The 26,489-nt window shown below is 39.3% G+C and overlaps 1 protein-coding gene across 5 annotated transcripts in view; it reads left to right on the forward strand.

Annotated features, from left to right (window-relative positions):
• The window catches only part of Ssh2 (slingshot protein phosphatase 2), a 254,071-nt gene that overhangs the window by 204,110 nt on the left and 23,472 nt on the right, over window positions 1-26,489 (forward strand). For 3 of the 5 annotated variants that reach the window (XM_027426681.2, XM_027426676.2, XM_027426678.2), the window contains 7 exons: window positions 3,982-4,050; window positions 5,055-5,120; window positions 10,522-10,716; window positions 14,727-14,820; window positions 14,940-15,068; window positions 20,638-20,684; window positions 23,729-23,875. In XM_027426681.2, the coding sequence (XP_027282482.1) occupies window positions 3,982-4,050; window positions 5,055-5,120; window positions 10,522-10,716; window positions 14,727-14,820; window positions 14,940-15,068; window positions 20,638-20,684; window positions 23,729-23,875 (747 nt within the window). The remainder of the gene's footprint in view (window positions 1-3,981; window positions 4,051-5,054; window positions 5,121-10,521; window positions 10,717-14,726; window positions 14,821-14,939; window positions 15,069-20,637; window positions 20,685-23,728; window positions 23,876-26,489) is intronic. The other 2 variants (XM_027426677.2, XM_027426680.1) reach the window with 1 other exon arrangement.

Genomic DNA, 26,489 nt, shown 5'->3' on the forward strand with positions numbered 1-26,489 from the left:
CAGACACTTGCCATGGGGGCCTGGTAATTTATCCTCAGCAAATCACATCAGTTTGTTCTATTAGTCCTGCCTGGATCATACTGACAGATGTCATTGCACTGACAAAATTTTAGTCAAACCAGGACATCAAGAGCTAGAAACTAGTTTCTTTTTGGTAAGCCTAGCATAAAATCTTACATGTCTGCTATATGAGTGAACCTGTTGAACAGTAAAAGAAAGGCTTTAACTTCAGAATACTTGTGCTCAGTTACTCTCAGTTAATCTTAAAGGAATTTGTATCATTTCATATATTTAAATATGAAAATGTAGTGCTTTAAAACAGTATTAAGTCAGCCTGGCAGTGGTGGCGCCCGCCTTTAGTCCCAGCACTTGGGAGGCAGGGGCAGGTGGATCTCATGAGTTCAAGGCCAGCCTGGTCCACAGAGTGAGTCCCAGGACAGTCAAAGCTGCTAAATAGAGAAACTGTCTCGAAAAACCAAAACAAATCAAACCAAAAAGACAGTATTTAGTCAAAGTAGAAGCCAGATTGTTTAATAAATAAAAGGTAGTGATGTAGTCAATTCATTTAGCTTAAGAACTGTATTATAGTTTAAGTTACAAAGTATCCTCATAATACAGTGTAACATTGTTTTTCAAAATATACTGCATGTGCTTCAGGCTATAAAATAGCAGAGCTTTGTGGTCTGGTGATTGTTTGTGTGTTGCTCCTCAGCTTTTTTTTTTTTTTTTTTTTTTTTTGAGAAAGATTCTCATTATGAAGCCCAGGATTTCCTTAAACTCAAAATTCTCCTGCCTCAGCCTCCTGAGTGCTGGAATTATATGTGTGTGTTGCCATATCTAACTCTGTTTTTTTGTTGTTGTTTGTTTAGTTGAGTGTGTTTGTCCCCCCCTTGATTGAACACTTATGACCTCACCCCTACCTCACCCACATCCCCCATCCACTAAAGTGCTAGATGGTACAAACCTTTAACATTTGGGATGTAGAGTAAGTGGATCTCTATGAGTTTGAGCCCAGTCTAGTCTCTGTAGAGAGTTCCAATCCAGCCAGACCTTGTCTCAAAAAAAAAAAAAGTGTATGTCCAAACACATGCATGTGCAAACACTCTATGAATGCATGCAAGTGCCCATGTAGGCCAGAAGAATGCTGAGTTACAGGTAGTTGTGAACTACCTGACATGGATGCTGGGACCTAAAGTCAGGTTCTCTGCAAGAATAACAAGCCCTGTTAACCAATGAGCGATCTCTCTTACCTATGGTTTTGGTTTGTTATTGTTGTTTTCTATTTTGATTTGATTTTAGGTGGTTGGGGTTTGGGGTTTGTTGTTATAACAAAAAAAATATTGTTTTTTTTTTAAATAGGGTATGTATCCCTGGCTAGCCCAGAACTCACAGAATAGTAGATAGAGTGTTAAGTAACAGTCTAGTTCAGTGTAGAGAACAGCCAAGCACTAAACTTAAGTCAGCAGCAATTTCAACGGTTTTCATTTAGTATTCCTGGTACTTTTAAATCATTTCTATCATGCTGCCTGCCTGACACCCCACGTCACTTTAGGATGCATTAGAACACCTACTCTTAGTTAATATTGGACTTTAATTCTATAGTGTGATGTAGTAACATGATTTCACTTGAACGATTTTAAATCTTTGACAATTCAGTAATGAGTTGATTAATTTCCATGAGTTTGTTTATTTACTAGAGATTTGTTTGCTACCTATTTAAATTTACTTCATTGTGGTCGGATATGATACATGGCACTGCTTCATTTTTTCTGAAGTTGTTAAGATTTATTTGTGTGCCAGGATGGGCTGCTGGGATTTGGTGGAACTTTCTTCTATAGTACTGTTAAGGCCTTTTGATGTGTATGTCATGCAATTCTGATGTTTCTCTGTTATTGATTGTCCAGATGGCCTGTCTACTGAAGAAACGGGTTGAAATCACCTACTCTTCATGGGTCTTTAATTCCAGTAGCATACTTTTTGTGAAATTGAATACAACAGAGTTTGGTGCACCTATGTTTTAGATTATAATGTCTCCTGATTCCTTGATTAACTGTTGAAAGAGACATCTTAAATATTTATGTTTTCTCCTTCTGTTTTGTTTTTGTTGTTGGCAGGGGAACAACAGGGTGCCACTATATAAGCCAGTGCCTCAAACACACACACACACACTGAGACTGACTGGCCTTGAGCTCATAGTCCTCCTGCCTCACCCTCCCATACACTTTGTGTCACCATGCCTAGCTTTATTTTAAATCTTCTTTTAAAGATTTGTTTTCTTTATTTTTATGTGTGTGGGTGTTTTGCCTGTATGTATGTCTGTGCATTGTGTGCATATAGTGCCCATAGAGGCCAGAAGAAGGCATTGGATCCTCTGGAATTAGAATTATAAACAGTTGTGAGCTGTTATATGGTATCTTTTTAAATTATGATATAATTATATCATCCTCCTGCCTTCCACAGAAATACATGCAGGCAGAATACACATAAAATTTAGTTTTTAGCTCCTTGCTCATCCCTCCTGCCTCTCCAAAACTGGATTCCAGGAGTATGTTTCAGTACTTAGCAAAGGAGCCAAGACGGTGCTGCAGAAACCCACAGAAACAGTTGACCTGACCTACTGAGAGCATGGAGACCCTAATCATAAAGCTGGGGAACCAGCATTGGACTGAACCAAGCCCTCTGAATGTGGGTGCCAGCTAGGAGGCCAAGACAGTCTATAGGACCTCTAAGAGTGGAGCAAGTCTTTATCCCTAGAGCACAAATGGACTCTGGGAGCCCATTCCCTATGGAGGGATATTATTGCAGCCCAGATACAGCAAGGAGGGCCTAGGCCCTCCCCCAAAACAATATGACAGACTTTGAAGGTCCCCCGTGGAGAGCCTCACTATCCCTGGGGAGGAGTTGGGGGATGGGTTGGGGGGGCGTTGGTGGGGAATATGGGAGGATGGGAGTGTGAGGGAATGGGGGATGGATATGTAAATATGAGTGCCTCTAAAATATAATTTTTTAAAAAATTTTAATTTTTAAAATCTCATTTAAACACATATATGCCCACAAGACTAAGTACTCTTTCATTTAAATTGTTTTTTTTTTATTTCTCTAACTTGATAACAATCCATGACTATTACTTCTGTACATTTTTAAATTCCTTTCCTTTTAAGACTGGGTGTCCCTAGTGCTTAGTAAATCTTAGAATTGAACAAGTCATTTATTCCAAGATCTTGAGCAACTAGCAATAGTTCTTGGCATTAGAACTCGTCCTTCAAATGATAGGTAGGATTTTAGTTGGGGGGGTGGAAGAGGAAAAAGTAGGGAGAAGGGAACTGGGATCGTCATGTAATTCAATCTTGTTTGTAATTCAAATATATAAAAAAAATAAAAAAATTTAAAAAAGAGATGGGGAACAATAGAGGATGATGTGGGAAAATAAATACAAAATATCACACACACACAAAAAAGAACTCATCCTTAAGGGCAGGTATGGTGATGCACACCTGTAATACCAGCAGCACTTGTGAGGTGAAGGTGGGAGGATCAGAAGTTCAAGACCAGCCTGTGCTTTGTTGTGAGTTTGAGGCCAACCTGAGCTATGTGAAACTTTGTTCGTGCCTCCTAACCCCCTAAAACATAAAGAGATATAATCCTTGGAATTGAGTTGGATTTTGTATCCTGAGCTGAGACCTACCAAATTCAAGTCAACAGTTATTACTTAGATATTTTTTAAGATAGTAGCTACTTATAAGACAATACAGGAGTTCAGTCAGTAAATTTTCTTTGTCAAATATATAAGGAATGACTGGGCATGTCTTTTAAAGTAATCCTGAGAACATGTATGGGATTAATAGTAATATGACAGAAGTTTCTCTGGGTTTATAACACCATTTATTGCTTGGAGGTTTATCCCTTGTGTTAAAAGTTAATAAATGATGACTACTTCCTAGAATAACAGGAATAACTTAATGATTATTTCTTGTCTTGCAGTAGCACTTGTACCATGGGCTTAGTCTTGCCTCTCTGGAGTGATACCCTAATTCATTTGGATGGTGATGGGTAAGAGCTTTCCCTTTTGCCCCCATTCTACAGAAAGCCAAGGGGTGTGGTTCCATCTTAGTCTCAGTGACTCATTCATTCAGCTGAATGGGAGGCCCAGTGTACCCAACTAAACTGACATGTCAGCAGCTCAGTGAGGCCTTTTAAACTGCCGTTTTGTCAAGAGAATAAAATACAACTTGCCAGGGTCTCTCACTCTGTTCTTCTAAGCTGACTGTGGTAGGAAGCCAGACAAAGTGGTAGTAGTTTGTTGGCTCACCCTTTAGTGTACACATGTGGGACTGCTCTTGCAGTGTTCTCCCAGAGGATGGTGTGTTCTGTTTCAAATAACCTCTGTGGCTTCTGCCAGCTGTCTGCCTGCTGTGTAACCCCTTTCCTGAGCCAGTTCCTTCCAGTCAGCCACCCCCACCTCCTGGTGTTTTTTAGAATGTGTTCCCAAGAGACTGAAATGTTTACTCCAATTTATAAAACCCAGGTCAAGTTTGCTATGAATCAAAAGACGTCCAACGAGAAATATACATCAGAACACCTTAATTTTTGCCTAGTAGATAAAATCAATTTGTTGATGCTTTTCTTTATTTAAATGTATTTTTGAGAATTTTATACATGACTACTGTATTTCTATAATTCTAACCCTCTCCCCAACTCCTGAATATTCCCTCACTCTCTTGAATTCATGATATTTCATCTTTATTTATTATTTCATATTTATGCATATTGCATATAAACACAGCTTGCTGAGTTCATTTAGTGTTGCTCATATGTGTATGTGTTTAGGGATGACCACTTGGAATTGAATTACCCAACAGGTAATCCTCGTCCCTGGAGAAGACAGATTGACCTCTCAGCTGCCACATTGGAACTTTTCAGGCACATCCTACTTCTAGTTAACTTCTAGATGACATGCTGATTATTTTCTTCTATTTAATCAGTCAGCTGGTGTAGCAAACTTGAAATACCTGACCCTTATTTATGGACTTTTGTCTGTTCTCTTTTGCTCTTAGTGGATTCAGCGTATCAACAGATAACAGAGTTCACATATTCAAACCTGTATCTGTGCAAGCAATGTGGTAAGGTGGCTTTCTATATCTATAAAACAGTGTTGTTTTTGAAAGTGGCTCTACAAAAAAGTTCTCTAATGTTATTAAAATAATGCTTTGTGAGAGAAGTAGAGTTTTGAACTGATATAATTCACTATTTATATACATACTGTGTATGTAGAGGATTTATGTATGTGTGCATAACCTTTTTGCTTGGTAATCATGACTAAAGGTGGCCTAGAAATGTGGTTTTTAAGTTGTCACAGAGGAAAGCTTTGTGCATTGGTGAACAAGTGAAATTCAGAGGTAGTATTGGGCTCTAGAAGAGATGCTAATGGGTTAGAGAGCCTGTTAGAACTGTTTGTCACACTGACCATGCCTATTGTGAGAGCCAAGTCTATACATTCTGCTACTATGCACTAGCTCTTAGTTTCCTAAGATAATCAAAGATAGCCTTGACAAAGTTACATTATAGATAGATGCATTTTCTTTTAAAGTGCTGGCAGTTGTTTGTGTGATGCAAATAAAGCCTAAAAAAAAACTATTGTTGCCGGGCATTGGTGGCGCACGCCTTTAATCCCAGCACTCGGGAGGCAGAGGCAAGCGGATCTCCGTAAGTTCCAGCCCAGCCTGGTCTCCAGAGCGAGTGCCAGGATAGGCTCCAAAGCTGCACAGAGAAACCCTGTCTCGAAGAAAAAAAAAAAAAAACTATTGTTAATAACCATCCATATGCTGACACTTTTAAATTATTCATTGCATTTTGAATGCTTTGCATGGCTTATATTTAATCAGTACTCAGGTATCACACAATAATGTTGTTAGCACCCTATTGTGGATGAAAGAACTGAGGCATTGCAAGGGTTACATAACTGGCCCAAGAGTATCTTGTTTATTTAGATAGAATAGACTCTTGTTCACTTATATAGAAAATGATCTACTATAAACAGGAAATAATGAGACTTTATTAGTCTTTAGCTTCTGGGGACTGAAATAGTTCAATCAGTAAAGTGTCATGCAAACATAAGGGTCTGAACTCAGATCCCTAACATCTATGTAAAAAGCCAGGCACAGCAATGCTCATCTGTACCCCCATGTTGCAGGGAATTAGGGAAGAAAAGGAATGGGGGACAGGCAAATCCCTGGAATTGCTAGCCTGCCATTGTAGCTGAGTCAGTGAGATCCAGGTTCAATGAGACCTTTTGACAAATAATTAGGTGGATAGCAACTGAAGAAGACATACAACATTGACCTCTGACCTACAGAGACACACATATATATGTGCACACACAAATCTGTTCACACACAAACACTCAGACCATGCACACACATAACAAATAAATAATAAATAAATTTCTGCTTCTCATTCTACTGCCTGTCCTATAGAAGTTCTCCATGAGTAGAATGGAGATAAGGCAGACAAAACAAGAAGTGAAACAAGTATGGAAAAATGTAACCCAGAATAACAGAAGTGATAGGATTTAGGTGTGTTAGGTGTGTAGAATCCTCACTGTCATGTCACTGAACAGTTAACTTCTTATGCAGTAATTAAGGTGGGACAGAGTTTTAGATGAGGTTAGACCACATTTATAGATTTAGAGCATAGTTGACAGGTGAATTCCCATGGGTACAGTAGAATGACAGTGTTTTCAGATCTATTTTGAAAAGGACAAAGCAACCCTAATTCAAGTAATAACCTCAGATCAAGAACTGTTGTTTTAAGTAAACTGACTAGTCATAGTTCTATTAACTTTTTAAAGAATATTGAATTGAAAGTCGTAGGAGAGAAATACTAGGGATGCAGATCAAAGCAGTGTTTAGGCTTGGTGTTTCCCTAGCTGTACTCTAGTGACTGAAGCAGAAAGCACTAAGTGTACTTTAGGGCATTTGCAGCAGACTATGTGAAATATGATTGTAAAGCATGAATTTCCAAATGAAGAGAGCATTCATGGAATCACTGGAGTGAAACTGAAATTCTCTGAGCAGTTGACTATTTTGAGTAATAGGAAAAATTTTAGGGACTGACAGATGGCTCAGTCAGGTAAGTGCTGTGCAAGCATGGAGACTTACTCAATATGCAATATCTACTTTAAAAAAGAAAAGAAAGAAAAGCTAAAGACAGGCAAATCTCTGAAGCTCATTATCCAACTAGCGTAGCCAAATTGATTGGCTCCAGGCTCAATGAGAAATTCTGTCTCAAAAAAAAAAAAAAAAAAAATGAGGAAAGAGGTTGAGGAAGACACCCAACATTGAGTTGTTCACATGCAGGAGCATACATACACAAGCACCCACATAAATCCACACAAATGTGTGCACACATCTACCACACATATATGCTCCAGAAATAACACACATCTACCACACATATATGCTCCAGAAATAAAACAGAGATACCTTTGAAATATTTTTTGAGAGTCTACAGCTGTTTTTAATTTATTTATTATTTTTATGTGTATGTGTATTTTGTGCCTGCATAAGTTTGCTTGCACCGGCACCATGGTCCAAGGAGGCTAGAAGGATGTGTTGGAACCCACAAACTTTGTTTTGTTTGTTTTAAATATAGACCAGCACGGGAGCACACATCTTAATTCCAGTATCTAGGAGGCAAGAAGATCAGGGGTTTAGGGACAGCCTTGACTATATAACAAGTTCACAGATAGTCTGGGCTACCAGGAAACCTTGTCTTTAAAAAACATTTTTTTAATGTAGTTAAAAGTAACTCTTTCCTCTCTCTCTTTCCCTCTCTTCCCTTAGGGCAGACAGGACTTTTCTGTCTCCCTCTTCTCTTCTGTCCTCTCTCTGTCTCTGTGTCTCTTGACCTCTTTTCTCTTTCCTTCCCCTTCCCTCACCTTTCTAATAAAACTTCTCACTAATTGGTGGGTTACCTTTAACTAAATTGATGTTAAGAAAAAAAAATTATGGGGTTGGAGAGATGGCTCATCCGTTAAGAGCACTTGTTGCTCTTGAAGAGGACCCAGGTTCAATTCCCAGCAAGCACATGGTGGTTCCCACCATCTGTAATGCCAGTTGCAGGCTATCCAACTCCCTCTTCTCACCTCCCTGCATGCACAGGGTACACATTTGAACATTCAGGCAAAACACTCAACACATAAAATAAAGCGAATAAATATAATTTCTAAGAACTAATTCAAAGTCAGGCAGTGGTAGCACATTCCTTTGATCCCAGCACCCGGGAGGCAGAGGCTGGCAGATCTCTAAGTTCAAGGCCAGCCTGGTCTACAAAAGTGAGTTCCAGGACAGGCAGGACTACACAAAGAAACCCTGTCTTGAAAAACCAAAATTAGGGAGAGAGGGAGGGAGGGAGGGAGAGAGGTAGGGAGGGAGGGAGGGAGGGAGAGAGGTAGGGAGGGAGGGAAGGAGGAAAGGAAGGAAAGAAAGAAGGAAATAAGGAAGGAAGGAAGGAAGGAAGGAAGGAAGGAAGGAAGGAAGGAAGGAAATGATGTAGTTAACGCTGAGCATTGTGGCACATAACATTTATTCTTGGGATTTAGGGAGTGGCAGGGTGGAGAAGTAGGGTAAATTCTAAATTCAAGGTCGTAATGAACTATGTAGTTAGTTCCAAATCTAGAATACATGAGAGCCTGTCTCAAAAAAAATGTAGTTGGAGAATATTGAAATCAGGTGTTGATGGAAGGCTATAAAGTAAAAGAGCAAGTACATATGCATAAGTGTATTATAAGAGCAAGTGTATTATGCATAAGTGCATAATACAGCCATACAGTTTTTATTATGGCCTTCGAATAGACCAAGGAAAGAGTAGCTCCAAACTTGAATGGTGATGCTAGGATTACATGATATTCCTGACATTTATTTTGTCTGTTTATTGTCTGTGAGTGACTCAGTTCCTCCTGCATGCTACACAAGCACCATGCAACTTGTTAGGTTTTGGTTTTTTGAGACAAGGTCTCTCTGCATAGCTCTGACTGTCCTGGAACTCACTCTGTTAACCGGACTGGCCTTGAACTCACTAGAGATCCATCCACCTGTCTCTGCCTCCCAAATGCTGAGATTAAAGGCAGGTCCCACTATGCCTGGCCAACTAGAACTTTTTTAAATGAGCATGGATCACTTTTGGTTTTTCGAGACAGGGTTTCTCTGTGTAGCTTTGGAGCCTATCCTGGCACTTGCTCTGTAGACCAGGCTGGCCTCGAACTCACAGAGATTCTCCTGCCTCTGCCTCCCAAGTGCTGGGATTAAAGGCGTGTGTCACCAACGCCCAGCGGATCGCTTTTCTTAAGGTGGAGGGGAATAAAAGGTATTCTTAACAAAATATATATAAGATCATTTGAAATGGCTTAACAGGTAAAGGCTGGTGGAAGAAAGAACTAATGCCTCTAAAATTTACCTCTGGCCCCCATATGTATGCTACTGTGGATGTGCACCTTCTCACACACAAATAAATAATTTTTTAAAATGATAGGTACTAGAATGTTGACTCAGCAGTTAAAAATACTTATTCATGCAGAGATCCCAAGTTCAATTTCCAACCCTCAAATGGTGGCTCATACTCTTCTGTAACTACAGTTCCAAGGGATCCTTCATCTTCTTCTAACCAGTTGGGTACCAGGCACACATGTGGTACACAGACATACATGCAGTCAAAACATTCATACACATAAAATATTTTAAAAACTAATAAATTTTATAAAGAAAAGTTTTCCTTCAAGGGAAAAACATTAGTTTGTAGCTAATAAGACATTATTTGAGCTCTAGCTACAATCTAGGCCTTTTTAAGCACTGGAGGTAGACCAATAAACAAAATGTAGAATGGTCCTTGAGCTTGTGTAAGTTACTTCCCAGCATTTCTTTTGTTTGTCTTTGTTTATTTTCTAGCATTTCTGGCTTTGGCTTAGGTAAATAGAAAAAAATATATAGTTTTAAGTTTTGTTTATCCTTCTTGAGTTTCTGAGCTCAGAGTCAGAAGGTTTAATTTAGTCTCAGGATAGCCAGAGCTATTCTTAGAAAGTAACTCATGTGACTGAATACATGGTTTAAAGAACTAGGAGACGTAGCAAGAACGATAAATGCCATTAGGTCAGTACTTCCTGGACAACAGAGAACATAGCCTCATGTCTTATGGTATCTGCCTGTGTGATCTTTGTGGAGCCTGTAAGGACATAGAGAATAAGCTATCATATGATTCTGTGCCAAAGGGAAACAAAATTTGAATAGTTAATTGTTGAGATTTCTGTTTGCTAATGACACAGTCACAACATGAGTGAGGCCATAGATTCCTAGACTCAGTGAACTTCCCCTCACCCAGCACCTTGCCTTGAGGATGCATCAGAAGGGAGGGAGGGAGTTCTACAGAGAATAATACTCTGTACAATTCAAAGGTTAGAGGAGTTTGAGATAAATGTGGTTTTTATCTTTTTGGTACCCCATAGTTCTCATTTCTAGGCCTATCTTTCAGGTCTGCACTACAGAGCTTGCACAAGGCTTGTGAAGTGGCCAGAATGCACAACTACTATCCAGGCAGCCTTTTCCTCACTTGGGTGAGTTATTATGAGAGCCATATCAACTCAGACCAATCCTCTGTCAATGAATGGAATGCTATGCAGGATGTGCAGTCTCATCGGCCTGACTCTCCAGCCCTCTTCACAGACATGTAAGTTGGCTTGCTGAGGATTGGGGAAGCCCTCTCTTGTGCCCCAGGCAGCATATTCCTTAGGAACTATGGTTACAATGTAGATTACACTTCTGTCATACATGTAGATCCTTCTGTTTCCTACAAAGGCCTGAGGATTTTCACTCCTGGACAGAATAGAGTGTCTACAATCAAAAATGTATTGCCATAAAAATCTAAGAGATGGCTCAGTGGTTAAGAGCATTGGCTGCTCTTCCAGAGGACCTAGGTTCAATTCCCACACCTACATGGCAGCTCACAGCTGTCTATAAATACTTTTCCAGGGGATCCAACACCTTCACACAGACATTCATGCAGGCAAATCAACAGTGCACATAAAATTTAAAAAGCCAGGCAGTGGTGCTATACACCTTTGATCCCAGCATTCAGGAGGCAGAGGCAGGTGGATCTCTGTGAGTTTGAGGCTGGTCTCGTCTACAGAGAAAATTCCAGGACAGGAACAATAGTTGATGTGTTCTCTTTTTTCATTTACTGTTGTAACCTATAGAAACTACTCTTTAAAGGGAATGGGTGGGAGAGGGCTTACCTTTAATCCCAGCACTTGGGAAGCAGAGGCAAGTAGATCTCTTCAAGACCAGCCTGGTGAGTTCTAAGCCATCCAGAGCTACATAGTGAGACCCTGTCTCAGAAAGGAACGAGGGAAGAAAGATGTTTCCAATCCATTGAAAAGAATACTGAGCTAAATTTATTTCTGTTGAGTTATGGCTTTATTTTAGTTCAAGAAGTAGTCAAAACATCATCAGTCTTTTTTTACAGAGTTGTTGGTTCCAGAGCCTTTCCAGTAGGCCTAGTCGTTTCAAGATTCCATAGTTACAAAAGGATACAAATCTATGGAAAATGATCTTCATGACTTCATATTGTGAAGCCGGTTGGTGGTTTCAAAGTGATGGATGTTTCATCTAGCTCAAAAAAGCATATCCTAAACCATGCTTAGAGAAGAGAAACTCCTTTCTAGCCAGGGATAGTAGCACACAGCACTTTCAAGACTGGGGCAGGAGGGTTTCAAGTTCTAGGCCAGGATTGACTGCAAATAGTAGGACCAACCCCATCTCAAAATAAAGAATAAATATCTTAAGATAAGTAAACTATTGTTTTTCCTTTCTAATTTTGATTTTATTTGAGATGTTGGATCTGTAACACAAAAGAAAGAATTGCTTTACATCCCTAAGCAAAAAAAAAAAAAAAAAAAAAAAAGGTAAAGATCCTGACACCTAGTAGATACTCACTGAACATTAGTTCTTAGTTTTAAGATACATTTAATAGAAATGGAATAAATGGAAACTGAATGCCCAAATATCGGACCTGATGTGCAGGCTAGTTTTATGTCACCTTGACACAAAGAGTTGTTGGAGAGGATGGAACCTCAGTTGAGAAAATGCCCTCATAAGATCAGTCTGTCGGTGAACCTATAGGGCATTTTCTTAGAGATTTTCTTAGAGATTGATGTGAGGGCCCAGCCCATTGTGTGTGGTGTGTGTGTGTGTGTGTGTGTGTGTGTGGTGGGGGTTGCTTCCTTGTACTCCTTGATGGCCTCTACATCAGCTCCTGCCTCCAGGTTCCTACTCTGTTTGGGTTCCTGTCTTGGCTTCTTTCAATGATGGACTAAGATGTGGAAGTGTAAACCAAATAAGCCCTTTTCTCTAAAACTCACTGTTAGTCATGGTGTGGTCACCACAACAACTAACTAGGACATGATTATTTATATCTGGATAAGGTGGGTTTTAGTTTTATTTTCTCTGTATTTTACGTTTTTTCCAGTGACATCATAAAGGAGAAAGTATGTTAGTATGCTAAGTGCTTTTTCTTTGCCCTTTTCCTACCCAAGCTAACTAAAAAGGCCTATAAAATAATGGTGAGAATACAGGAAAAATGTGAGCCAAAATGCATTTACAGTGTTCTCTTGTGAACAGTTTGTATTTGCAATCCAAGAAGGGCATGTACATATGTGGTGCCCCAATGTACATCTAACGTTATGCCTGCCAGGCTCAGAGACAAGGAACCTGGTTCAAGGTCACATTAACTGTAAGTAGCAGGGTTATGATTAAACCTAGGTCTGTCTGCTCCCAAATTACTCTCAGAGTCTGAAAGACCAAAAAAAAAAAAAAAAACGCTCAACTAAGAAATGGAACCCATGCAGGCATACAGGTGCTAAAATCTGTTTTATCAATACATCTTTTCAGTAGAAGACTGTCATTACACATTTCCTCCCACACTACTGTGTCCAAGAAAAATGAAGCCTAAATAAGACTTGCACTCCTATTCAAGACAGAAATGTCTTGGCAAGAGCAGCTCAGGTATTAGCTATGTTCTGCATAGTTCATGAGAAGCTGAGTGCCTGAGCAATGTGGCACTCCGAGTGTGTGAAGATGCAGCATACAGAATTGGAGATTACAGAGGCTATTTTTGTAGCCAGTGATAAGGCTGTAAGCAGCAGGAACAGGCAGGATGCCTGAAGGCTTAGGCCATGTCTATTTCCAAATAAGGAGATGCAAAGCAGATACCTTTCTTAAGTAGGTAGGGGCAAAGATGGGACAGAAAGTATTCAAATCTTCCATAATATGAACCATGCTACTAGAGAGAAGCATCCAGTTACACTGAACTAGTGCTTTTCTTTCTTTTTTTGTTTTTCTTTTCAGTTTTTGAAGATGGGGGTTTCTTTTTGTAGCTGTGGCTGTCCTGAAACTAGCTCTGGAGACCATTCTAGCATTGAACTCACAGAGATACACCTGCCTCTGTCTCCTGAGTGCTGGGACTTAAGGCGTGCACCACTACTGCCCAGCTGAGTAAATTTGTTTTTTGTTTGTAGCCCTGGCTATCCTAGAAATCACTATATAGACTAGGCTGGCCTCTAACTCAGCATGCTAGGACTAAAAGCATGTGCCACCACACCTGGCCTTGAGTACTTTTAAAGAATCCGAAAACAACACAGTCCTGCAGATTGAGAGTTGGGCTGGACTGAGTGGTTTGATTTTCCTGCTAATGTGTATGATTATTAGCATATCTTTTAACATGTTTGTCTCCTTAACTATAGAGTTAGTATAAAAATTTCACAGAAATGAGCAAGAAGAAAAGGGCAGTGATACACCCCTTTAGTCCCAGTATAAAGCTGAAGCAGGAATATTGAAAGTTCTAGGCCAGCCTGGACTACATGGCAAGACCTTGCTCAAAAAAAAAAAGAAAAAAAAATCACAAAGCTATTCTGAGTTGTCATGAAAAGAAAAAGTGTTTCAGATGGAAGTATACCAGATAGCTGACCCCTACAACCCATTTTAGAATAAAACTTGCCTTGTTGGAAGAGGTTGGATCAGTCCTCCTATTATAGGCCCACAGCAATGAATATACAGCATAGGATAGCATTTTAAGGTCTGGTTCTATTGAGAGTCTCACCACTATTCTACCCAGATTAGTATTCTAATACTAATAGGTATTAGTATTCTAATACTAATACTAGTAGGTGATGATATACGAGCGTTCTTGATAGGGACATGAGATATACTTGATACACAGTTATCTTTGCTTCTTCTTAATTTTTGGTGGGGTGTGGGGACTCTACCTTTCCAGTCTCCCCACATGACACTATATTTAGTGGGTCATTAATAACTAGTCTTTGCTTCTTCTTAGATCAATATATTCTTAGTATATTTAAAGTCTTACACACATAGAAACTGTTCAAGTAGTTTTTACATGTTTATTATGTTCTATATGGCTTTTTTATTTTGTTTTGGTTTGGCTTTGGTTGGTTTAGTTTGGGAAGATGTTCTTGTTGCTAGTTTGGTTTTGGTTTTGTTTTAGACATTGTCTCATGTAGTACCCACATTGGCCTGAAACTCCTGTGTAGTACTTTCATTTATTATGCTTCTGCAATATAAATATGAGAGTAAGAAAAGTTGTTTGGAAACATAATCAAATGGTGAATTAATTGCTTTGATTAAATTCTTGTTTAAGAAAAATCACTACTTGTCTATCTTCAGACCAACTGAACGTGAACGAACAGAAAGGCTTATTAAAACCAAATTAAGGGAGATTATGATGCAAAAGGATTTGGAAAATATCACATCCAAAGAGGTAAGCAACATTGAGTCCTCAATGTTGGAATGCAGTGGAATAACAATAGGTTTGGAGCTAAAAATGGTATTGAAAACACAGAAGAACTTTACAGAGATTTAATATCACCTCTGTTTCAGATACGTACAGAGTTGGAAATGCAGATGGTGTGCAACTTGCGAGAATTCAAGGAATTCATAGATAATGAAATGATAGTGATCCTTGGTCAGATGGATAGTCCTACACAGATATTTGAGCATGTGTTCCTGGTAAGTTTTAAAGCCATTTTAAGTGGTATTTTGAAACCAACTTCAGACTTAAGACAATTGTTATTTTACTATATTTAAATAAAATGTAACTGGATTGAAGAGATGGCTCAGGGGTAAAGGGCACTTACTATTCTTGCAGAGGACCTGGGTTTAATTCCCACCACCCACATGGTGACTCAAAACCATACATAACTCTAGCTCCTATGTATCTGAAGCCCCCTTCTGACCTCTGCCAGCACCAGGCATCCATCTGGTTCACAGGCATACATGCAAGCCAGACACTCATATACATAAAATAAATAAATCTAAAAAAATGTTAATGTCACTGGGTGGTGATAGTACACGACTTTAATCCCAGCACTTGGGAGGCAGAAGCAGGTGGATCTCTGTGAGTTTGAGACCAGCCTGATCCACAAGAGCTAGTTCCAGGACAGCCTCCAAAGCCACAGAGAAACCCTGTCTTGAAAAAAAAAAAATTAATGTAACTGAATTAAAAGCATAGGTAATATGTACTAAAGCCTCATTGCTTTCTAATAATTTTGCTACATTATTTTACTGACACTGGTAATATTATCTGTGCTTTTTAAGGTTATTTACATGTGTTGTATGATGGGAGTGTTATGGCTTGCTGCTGCTCATTTCTTTTCAGTTCCTCTTTCAGTAGATTTTTATGTGGATTAAAACTGAGTATGGGGGTAATATTTATACCAAGGAATTTTTTTCTTTTTTTTTAAACATTTTATTTATTTATGATGTACACAACGTTCTGCTTTCATGTATATCTGCGCACCAGAAGAGGGCACCAGATCTCATAAGGGATGGTTGTGAGCCACCATGTGGTTGCTGGGAATTGAACTCAGGACCTCTGGAAGAGCAGTCAGTGCTCTTAACCTCTGAGCCATCTCTCCAGCCCCCCTATACCAAGGAATTTAATAAATAACAAATACTACAAACCAGGGCTTTCTTCCTCTAGGTTGTTAAATGTTTCATCTGTCTTTTTTTTTATAGTTCTCAGAGTCAAATATACTAGTCTGCTGTGGTTTCACACAGTATATCTAAATAGGATGGATTTCACACCTTTCTAGTCTACTGAATGTATAGAAGACCTGTTGTATTTCATCTGAGCAGATAGGACTACTTACAACAGAAAGTCTGTTGGACTTTATTTGCTTAGTTATTTTCTGGAGCCCTCCGGATCAAATCCTGATCCTTGCACATGTTAAGCACATACTCTACCATTGAACTACATCCTCAGCCCTCAACTTTTAAACATAATGAAACCATATAGAAGCATTTTGAGGCCCCCAAATTACTTTTCATGTTTACCAAAAAGTCAGTAACTAAAAATTTTTCTTCATAGTTAGAAAACATTCAGTGACCTTTAATTGCCTCAAGACACACACACACACAGAGAGAGACTAGATAACAAGCCTCTAAGGTTGAAGAATTCTAGTTTCATGTGTCCATAGTAGTAGGAGCATATCCTACTCTTCCATTGTTGGAATTCTTGTGTTGTCTGTAGAAATCTTAGGAGCCACTCACTCAGATGGTCTTTGCCAAAATTCCATGAAATATGACTGAACTTTTATGAAAGACAAAATTCTAGTAAGCAAAAAGAGCTCATGTTAGATAATGGCCAGAGCTAGCTGAAGATGGAGCCCAGGTGGTACAGTACCTATCTGACATGCATATGGTGCTGAGTTTGATCCCAGCACCATGTAAGCTGGGTGTGGTGACACTCCAGGTCTCATGACAAGGTTGTCCTCAGTTGCATATAGAGTTTGAATTCAACCTGGGAGCCATGATACCCTGGGAAGAAGGGGATCAGGAGCAAACTAGAAGTCACTTTACCATCAAGCGTTGCTTGTTTCTTTGGTACTGGAGATCAAGCATAGAGACCTGTGTAGACTAGGACTCTACCATTAAACCACATTCCCAGCCCTAAATTTGGATTTTAATACTTAAAAAAAAAAAAAAAATGTGGTAGCTGGGTGTTGGTGGCGCATGCCTTTAATCCCAGCACTTGGGAGGCAAAGGCAGGTGGATCTCTATGAGTTCGAGGCCAGCCTGGTCTCCAGAGCAAGTGCCAGGATAAGCTCCAAAGCTACACAGAAAAACCCTGTCTCAAAAAAAAAAAAAAAAAAAAAAAAAAAAAAAAGTGGTACTTTTCTCTGGTGTGCTGGGCCCAGAGTTTGATCACCAGCACCATACATACACACACACATTTGCCTAACATGATGCACAGATACCCTTAATCCCAGCACTCAGGAGGCAGAGGCAGATAGGTCTCTATGAGTTTAAGGCCAGCCTGGTATACATAGTAAGTTCTAGGCCAGCCAGAGCTACAGTGATACCCTATCTCAAATAAATATACAAATAATAAATAAATAAATGGCACAAGCATGATAAATACCAATTATAGCCACTTCCTGATTGATCAACCTGTTGTGTACCAGACAGGCATATTTCCTGTGTCTCTACCACCACTCACTTCCATCTAGAATTCAGAACTGCCTCCTCTCTACCCTTTCTTCAACTGGTATATTTTATGGTATATAAGCAATTTTTAATATTACTGAAAGCAGAAATAACAATCTAATTTCCCCCAAATTATATCTCCCTAATCACCAACAAATGTGGGAGTGTCTCTACCAACAGATTCTTCTTAGGATTTTATGATCCTTTCTTGACTTTCTTTTTTTTTACAAAAATAATTTATGTTTACCAGGAATGGTAGTTCATATCTGTTATCCCAGTACTGCCAAAGCTGAGGCAGGAAGATTGTCACAAATTTGAGGTCCATCTAAACTACATAGTGAATAAGTCCAAGCACTCACATGATGGTCACAGCCATCCAGAACTCCAGTTCCAGGGCATCTGAAGCCCTTTTCTGGTTTCCAAGGCCACCAAACACACAGGTGGGGCACATATGTGTTACAGGCAAAACACATACACATAAAAAGTAAAATACTTAAGTTCATTGTAGAATTTTTTTCAATTTTAGAAGATAATAAATCACTTTTTATCATTATCCAAGAAGATATAATAATCTTTTGTTATTGCTTTCTAGTCATATTTTTATCTACATATACACATACGTCTAGTATGTGGACTTTAATTTTAGAGATGTTTTAGATTTGTAGGAAAATTAAGCAGAAGATTAAAAATGTCCATGTACCCTCAGCTGCTATGAATGTATAGCCTGCCACATAATCAGCAGGCCCTGTCAGGAGTGGCGCATTTGGACCAGGCACCTTTAATATCAGCACTTGGGAGTTGGGAGGCAGAGTCAGGTAGATATTTATGAGTTCAAGGCCAGCCTGGTCTACAGAACAAGTTACAGAAGACCCAAGGCTACATAGAAACCTTGTCTCGAAGGGGAAAAAAACAAAAATAAATAAATGAAAGAGTGGTACATATGTTAGAGTTAATGAACCTGCATTGATTGACACATCATTATCAGCTGAGCCCATAAATTATACATGTTTATACACTGTATGAATTTGGACATATTTATGGTATGAAAGTTATTATTGTTTGTAAATTTTTTTTTTAAGACCAGGTTCCCTATGTAGCCCCAGTTATTCTGAAACTCACTCTGTAGACCAGGCTAGCTTCAAACTCAAGAGATCTGCATCTGCCTCCTGTGTTGGGATTAAAGGTGTAAATAATTTTCTTATTTAATAAAATAACTTCTAAATAGGAAAATTATAAATTTTAATTCTTAATCAAAATGCAAAATAAGTGATTGAAGATGGAATCTAAACATCTTTTGCTGACTTTTCCTTGGTTTTGTACCACATGTCCTGCGTCCAAACCCCTTTCTCCTCTCCTGTGGGTTGACATAGTTTCAAACTGCAGGGTTACTTTTCTCAAAGTGATCCCATTTCATGCATAGTTGCTGGGTCTGGAACTCAACCAGACTGTGTGAAGAGAGGCAGCAAGTCCCCTACCTCTGGAGGAGTGTTCAGCTCTGCATTGTACTTTACTGAGATCTGTTTATTCAGAAAGGTATCAGCTGATCCGGAGAAGGAATGTTTAGAACATGGTTCAAAGAAAATCTTCGGTAAGAAGGAAAGGTTGACTGGTGGGAAGCCAGGTTATTATTACGAAAAAAGATTCGTCTAAATCCTCGTAAGATTGTATAATTTATCTGAGCTGGAAGCCTTTGCCCAATCAAAGTTTAGTATCAACAGCTCTAGCTCTCCTGGAGGCTGTCTGACTTGGCTAAGAAAAGCCTATGCGTGAATAGAGACCTTTTGCAAAAAAGCAGGGTCTTTTAGCATAGCAAGGGAAACATGAGAGTATTAGATACAGAGTGATTTTGCTTATGAATAAAGTGGCAAGATTTTTACTACTGATTATCTTTTTCAAGATTTGACATTACAGATCCTTTCTAGAAGAGTGTTTTCAAATAAAAATTTAGGGGCTAGAGGGATGGCTTAGCAGTCATGAGCACTGAATGTTCTTCCAGAGGACCCAGGTTCAATTCCCAGCTCCCACATGGCAGCTCACAACTCTGTAACTCCAGTTCCAAAACACCAATGTACAATTTTAAAAAATTAAAAATAATCAAATAAAAATTCAGCCACAAGCTGGTTATACTTATGATAGTACAGAGAAATAGTGTACTATTGAGCGAGACAGTCATTAAGTGAACTACTGTTGTCACATTTATGATTTTTGATCCTGAAACTTAAGTATCTGCCATAAACTGGTGGCACACACCTTTAATCCCAGCACTGGTGAGGCAGACAGATCTCTGTGAGTTCCAGGACAGCCAGAGCTGTTACACAGAGAAACTCTGTCTCAAAAAAAAAAAAAAAAAAAAAAAAAAAAAGACAAAAAGCAAAAGTCGGGGGCTGGCAAGGTGGCTCATCAGGTAAAGGCCCTTACCACCATACCTAACAACCTGAGGTCAGTCACTGGAACCCACATGGGAGAGGAAGAGAAAGGCTCTTTCAGATTCTCCTCTGACCTCCACATGCACATCGAGGCATGCATGCACCCACACCAACGCTTATGTACACACACAATAAAGTACAGTTCTAAAAAAAAACAAATTAGGGCAAGAGATGGAGCTCAGCTGGTAGAATCCTTGCCTGACCTGAACATAGCACCATATAAACTGGATTTACTGGTGCACCCCTTTAATCCCAACCCATAAGAGATGAAAACAGTTTAGTATTTAGGTTTTGAAGTTCAAGATCTCAAGTCAGCAATATGGCTCAGTGGGTAAAGACACTTGACCCCAAGCCTGACAATCTGAATTTGACACCCACAACACATGTGGTGGGAGACAAGAACCAACTCCTGCAAGTCGTCTCTAATCTCCACCTGATACTGTGGCGCTGGTCTGTTCACATGTGAGCACACACGCACCACTCATAACTTTTTGCATTATCATTAATAAAAACTAGGTGTTAGAAAGTTCCTGCTACTTAGAGGCATTGAGTAGATGCTGTTGAGTCACTTGTCAGAAACTGTTTCCCCACAGTGCTCCTTTCCAGATATCCTCCCTGTTTAGTTTATTTGATAATACTCGCTAACCATGTCTTTGTCTCCACAGGGCTCAGAATGGAATGCCTCAAACTTAGAGGACTTACAGAATCGAGGGTGAGCACACAGAGCAATTGCTGACACCTCTGTATGACTGAAGTCCCTGTTTACTCTTTATATTTTCCTGTCAAAGAAGTGTTGATGGGTAAACTTTAATCCTTAGAGTTGCTTTCAATTCTCAACTATAATCTTACAAAAGTTAACAGTTATTCTCTCAACCATTTGATCCTCTTCCCTCCCAAGAAAGATCAATTGTATTAATGGAATGGCTTTGGAAAACAAATTCCCAAGTGTTTGGTTCTCTTTAAGAGTCAAATGTAGTTGCTAGAAATTTAGTTAAATGATAGAGCTTGCCTAAACTAGAGGAGGAAAGGAATGAATCATTTCTGATTGCCATGATAGACTGAGAATCTGAGGTACACACTCCCTACTTTCCTCTCTCCCTGACAAGAAAGGTGTTTTATAATTGCTAAAATGAACTTATAGTTTTCATACAAAAAAAATCCCAGGTGTGAAAACCTAGGTGCTTAGTTGAAGATATAAAAATAACTTGGAAAATGTTCATTAGTAATTAACTTTTAAATTTAGAGACTTTTAAAGTTAGAGACTATATGTTCATCTCTTGCATTTATATCTTCCAAGCTCAAAGCTTCACACTGGTGATGTTCAGTGTGAATGAATGATAAAAAAAAATTCAAATACATGTGGGAACTGTCATTTGCCTAATGACAGATGAAGGGAGGAAATCAACTAATAAACTGGAGTGAGAATTCAAAGACCTAGACTCCCATCCTGTGTCTTTCATTTGCCCTCTTAAAACTAGGTAAATTTTCAGGGCAGTGGTGGTACACACCTTTAGTGCCAGAACTCAGGAAGCAGAGGCAGGTGAATCTCAGTGAGTTTGAGGCCAGCCTAGTCTACAGAGAGAGTTCCAGGACAGAGATCTGCCTGCTTCTGCCTCCCGAGTGCTGGGATTAAAGGCATGCTCCACCACCACCCAGCCTTTTGTAGTTTTTTAAAAAAGCTCTCAATATGGCATTGACAGGGCTTCCCTCTCCCTCCCCTCCTCAGTGCTGGAATTAAGGGCATGCACCACCACCACCAAACTCAAAGTGCAATTTTGATATTAAGGTCATTTCCAGATAGTCTGCTGACTTTAGAAACTAATTCCAAGAGTTACTCCACATAAAGTCAGAGAATTGCTGGTACAGCAAAGAAATTTCAAAGATTTACAGTACCAGTCAGCAGTGGGTATTTTCAACTCTAAAATGAAAAGAATTAGGAAGCTGTGTACTGTCTCTATAGAGATGATGTCATAATCCATTACTGATGTATGGATTAGAAGCAAGATATTGGTTGGGGTGTTTGTGTGTGTGTGTGTGTGTGTGTGTGTGTGTGTGTGTGTGTGTGCGTGTGTGCGTGCGTGCGTGCGTGCGTGCGTGCGTGTGTGTGTGTGTGTGTGTGTGTGTGTGTGTGTGTGTGTGTGTGCATGTGCCCACATGACTCACTTGTGAGAGTCTTAAGAGGAGGCAAAAGAGAGCATCTAACCCCCTGGAACTAAGAATCATGGCTAGTTGTGAATTTCATATCATGGGTGCTGAGAACTGAGCTCTAGTCCTCTGAAGAACAGCAAGCACTCTAAACCTCTGAGCCACCTCTCCAGATCCTCACTTTTATTTTAAATAAAATCAGTGAGCCAGGCATGGTGACTTATGCCCTTAACCCCAGCATGCAGGAGAAGAAACAAGTGAATATCTGAATTTTCGGTCAGCCTGGTCTAAATAGGGTTCCAGGGAAGCCCCAGCTACACATAGAGACTTCTCTCAAAAATAAATAAATAAATAAATAAATAAATAAATAAATAAAAATAAGTGTTCTTGCTTTTTCTTCTAATCATTTTGTTGAATGTAACTCATAATGTGATATAATTAACACAGTTAAAATGTACAATTCTGTGGGTTTTAATGAATGTTTCTAAGCTATGCAAACTACCTAGTTAATTAAGAACATTTTTTCAAACTAGAAAGAGACCACATATGTTTCCTTGGTCATATTTCCCTTCTTCCCCTATCTCTAGAAGCCACTAATGTCATCAACTGGCAGCCACTTTTTGGCTATCATGAATAACGATGCTGTGACCACCTATATGCAGATTGTGGAGTGGACTAATACTTGTGTAGTAACTCCCTGTTTGGCCTTCTTGGTAATTACTAAGCTATTTTCCACAGCAGTTGCACTGTTTCACATTCCTACTATATGGAATGTGAAATTTTTTAATTTTAGTTTTTTAATTTAAAAGAAAATCATTTCTATTACTAGGCTTTAGTGCTACATTAAAATGAATTCAATTCATGTGTCAGAAATATTGGCCCATTTGGTATTGACCAGATAGAGTGATTATATTGATTATATCTCTTCCTGTAGTCTTTTTATTTGCCTAACTTCTTCAGAAGCTGAGTTTGTGGAGTACCACATATGGTTGGTTATTTGAAGGAAACAGTTTTGTAGAAAGACTGAGCTGAGCCTGTGTTGCTGGAGTAAACTCCAATGATGTTAAAGTCTATACAACATTGAAGAAAAAAGGGCCTTTGATAAATTAAACCCACACATTAATTAAGATGATGCAGGGAGAGAGATGATGGGAAAGTTTTAATAGAGAAATGCTTTTCTGGTAGCAACTCAGCATGTGAGAACTCTTAGCAGGAATGCAGCTGGATAGACTTGGGAATTTTAGGTCCAGCTTTCCACACACCCTCAGTTTCTTGCCTAACAATCTGGCATTCAGAAAAGTAAAGAAAATCTTCCTTTTCTCTTTTTTCTTGGAGTATGTCAGTCATTTGGTTTTATACAAACAACTTCCAAATAAAATTTTATTGTTGGTAATTTTAGCAATAAAAATTGCTAGGTTGTGGGTCTTAGGTTGATTTTAGTCGATACAGATATGTGGGCTATTTCCAAAATACTGTCAGAGATGAGATTGTGTAACCATACATAAGGTGAAATTGAATTTAGGTATTGAACATGGCAGATATGGTGCTGGGAACTCATTTTTGCCTGAGAAAAAAAAATATACGCCCTGCCCTCCTTTGGTTTCTTCACAGGGTGCGGTACATCTTGAATGTCACTCGAGAGATAGACAACTTCTTCCCCGGAGTCTTTGAGTATCATAACATCCGAGTGTATGATGAAGAGGCAACGGATCTCCTGGCTTACTGGAATGACACTTACAAATTCATCTCTAAAGCAAAGTGAGTTTTGTCTCTTACTACATTCTGCTTCCTCTTCATAGTGCAAACATGGCTGGGAATGAGAGGCTGCCATGTACTGATAGTACTTAGAGAAAAGGATTTAAAGGAGGAAAGGCACTGAGAGTTCATGATCCAAGACAAAAGATCAGTGACCTAACACTTTCCCTTTAAGCAAATGAAATCCCTTAGAATAAGATAACTTTATATAGCCTCATTTTGCACTTAGCACAAATTTTTTTAAAAAAAATGGAATTATGCTGCAACTAAAGAAATAAAAGTGGCCAGGCAATGGTGGCACACGCCTTTAATCTCAACACTCAGGAGGCAGAGGCAGGTGGATCTCTGTGAGTTCGAGGCCAGTCTGGTCTTCAGAGTGAATTCCAGGACAGGCTCCAAAGCAATACAGAGAAACCCTGTCTCGAAAAAAAAAAAGAAAAGAAAAGAAAGAAGAAAAGTGAGGGGCTGGAGAGATGGATCAGTGATTAAGAGCATTAACTGCTCTTCCAGAAGACCTGAGTTCAATTCCCAGCGACTACCTGATGGCTCACAACCATCGATAATGGCATCTGATGCCTTCTTCTGGCCTGCAGGTATATATGCAGATAGAACACTCATATGCATAAAATAAATGAGAAAATCTTAAAAGAAAAAGAAATAAAAATGAGAAATGGGAGAAAAAACGAATTTTTGAGACAAGGTCTCATTGTGTAGTCCTAAATAGCCTGGAACTCTAAGAAGACCAGGCTGTCCTCAAACTCACAGAAATCTGTCTGCTTCCCAAGTTCTGAGATTAAAAGCATGTACTATCCACCATGCCAGGCTCTGAATTAAATTGGCACTGGAGATATTTGTAAGTTGTATAGCAAAAACTATACCAGGCCTTTCTGAGCATACAGAAAGAAACAGTGAGCTTTGGAAATCTTCCCAGTTTTATTGTGGATAGTCTAAATGCTGAGGTTTCTCTCTTGCCTTTGGTGATGTCATCTTCAAATTAATTGGCTTTTAAAGCTCTGAGGACTTCCTTTTATTCATCTTTTCACTAGGAAGAATGAATCATAAATGAGCTACTTGACCACAAGCCTCTTCAGAAAGAACAGCATTCAAACAATCTTTAGTAAATGAGAAACACCTTTTATTAACTTCCTTCAGAAATTACTCTACATTCCCCTTAACGGTCACCAAATCCATTGCCTTTGACAATTGGTGAATCAGGATAACCAAATGCACTTGTTGCCTTAATTTTGTAAATAGTTCACACCATGGGCTTTTAAGTATTCTACAAGCTCTCAGGAAAGGCTGCAGTAACAGGACAGGCTTTGATAACTATAGGGACTGGCAAATTGGAAAGCCTATTCCAAATGTTTAAAAAAAAATTCATCTTTATACTTCAGTTGCCCTAGAGCCACTTTTGGCACCAAAATCTGCATTAGTCAGAATTCTCTGGAGTAACAGAACTTATAGGGTGAATATATATTCTAATGACTTACAGGCTACAGTCCAGCTAACCCAAAAGTGGCTGCCTATAAACAGAAAGTCCAGGAATCGAGTAGTTGTTCAGTCCATAAGGCTGATGTCTCAGCTGGTCTTCAGGATACCCTGGAATCCCAAAGAAATAGGCTCTAATGCCAGTGAAGGAATGGACTTGATAGCGAGGGCAGGAGGAAGCAGGCAAAGAGTGAGGCTTCCTTCTTCCATGTCCTTCATATAGGCCTCCAGCAGAAGGCAGGCCCAGATTACAGGTGTGTCTTTCCACCTCGAAGATCCCAATTAGCCATGAATCTTCCCACTTTAAATGATTTAATTAAACAAAAATCTCTCATAGGTGTGCTCAGCCATTTTCCAGTTTTAGATAATTCCCATGTGTAGCCAAGCTGACAATCAAATAAGTCTTCACAAACACCAAGGTCATAAATGGATACAGTTGTTCACAAATTTCTCCTCCTTCTATATCTCCTTGTATAAGGCCCTACTGCTAATATGATGATGCCAGACTTAATCTAGACCATCCCACACTGGGATTGAGGTGCAAGATTGAAGTGTGGGTTAGATGAAACCTAACTAACTTAGATCCTTGTTAAATAACTTAGAAGCTGTGCACCTCAAAATCCCAGTGGAAAAATGCCAGAGAAGTGTGACACGAATTTAAGACCCAGAGACAGATATTGGGGTCAAGCTTCAAGCTGAAGATCAGAAAAGCAAAGCAGCCAGCCACTAGCTCTTACCTTTGACAGAAGTGGTTATCCTATCCTCAGTGTGACTGGAGAATAAATCTCTCATGAGACCCATTGGTTCCTCCTTTTATGGCTTCCTAGTGCTGGGATTAAAGGTGTGTGATCCAGGTGCTAAGATCACCTTTGTGTGAGCTGTTTCTCTTCAGGACTGGATCAATTTCAAGTAGCTCAGTGTGGCCTTGCACTAATAGAGATCCATCTGCCTGTCTCCTCAGTCTTGGGATTAAAGGTGTGTGCCACCACCACCTAGCTCTATGGCTTGCTTTCTGTACTCTCAGGCAAGCTTTAATAAATCATAAATAATATATCACCACAGAGAATCAAGGCATGGTAGCACACACCTTTATTTCCAACACTTGGAAGGCAGAGGCAGACCAATCTCT

This window comes from Cricetulus griseus, chromosome 7 (genome assembly GCF_003668045.3).
Source record: "Cricetulus griseus strain 17A/GY chromosome 7, alternate assembly CriGri-PICRH-1.0, whole genome shotgun sequence".
Classification (NCBI taxonomy): domain Eukaryota; kingdom Metazoa; phylum Chordata; class Mammalia; order Rodentia; family Cricetidae; genus Cricetulus; species Cricetulus griseus.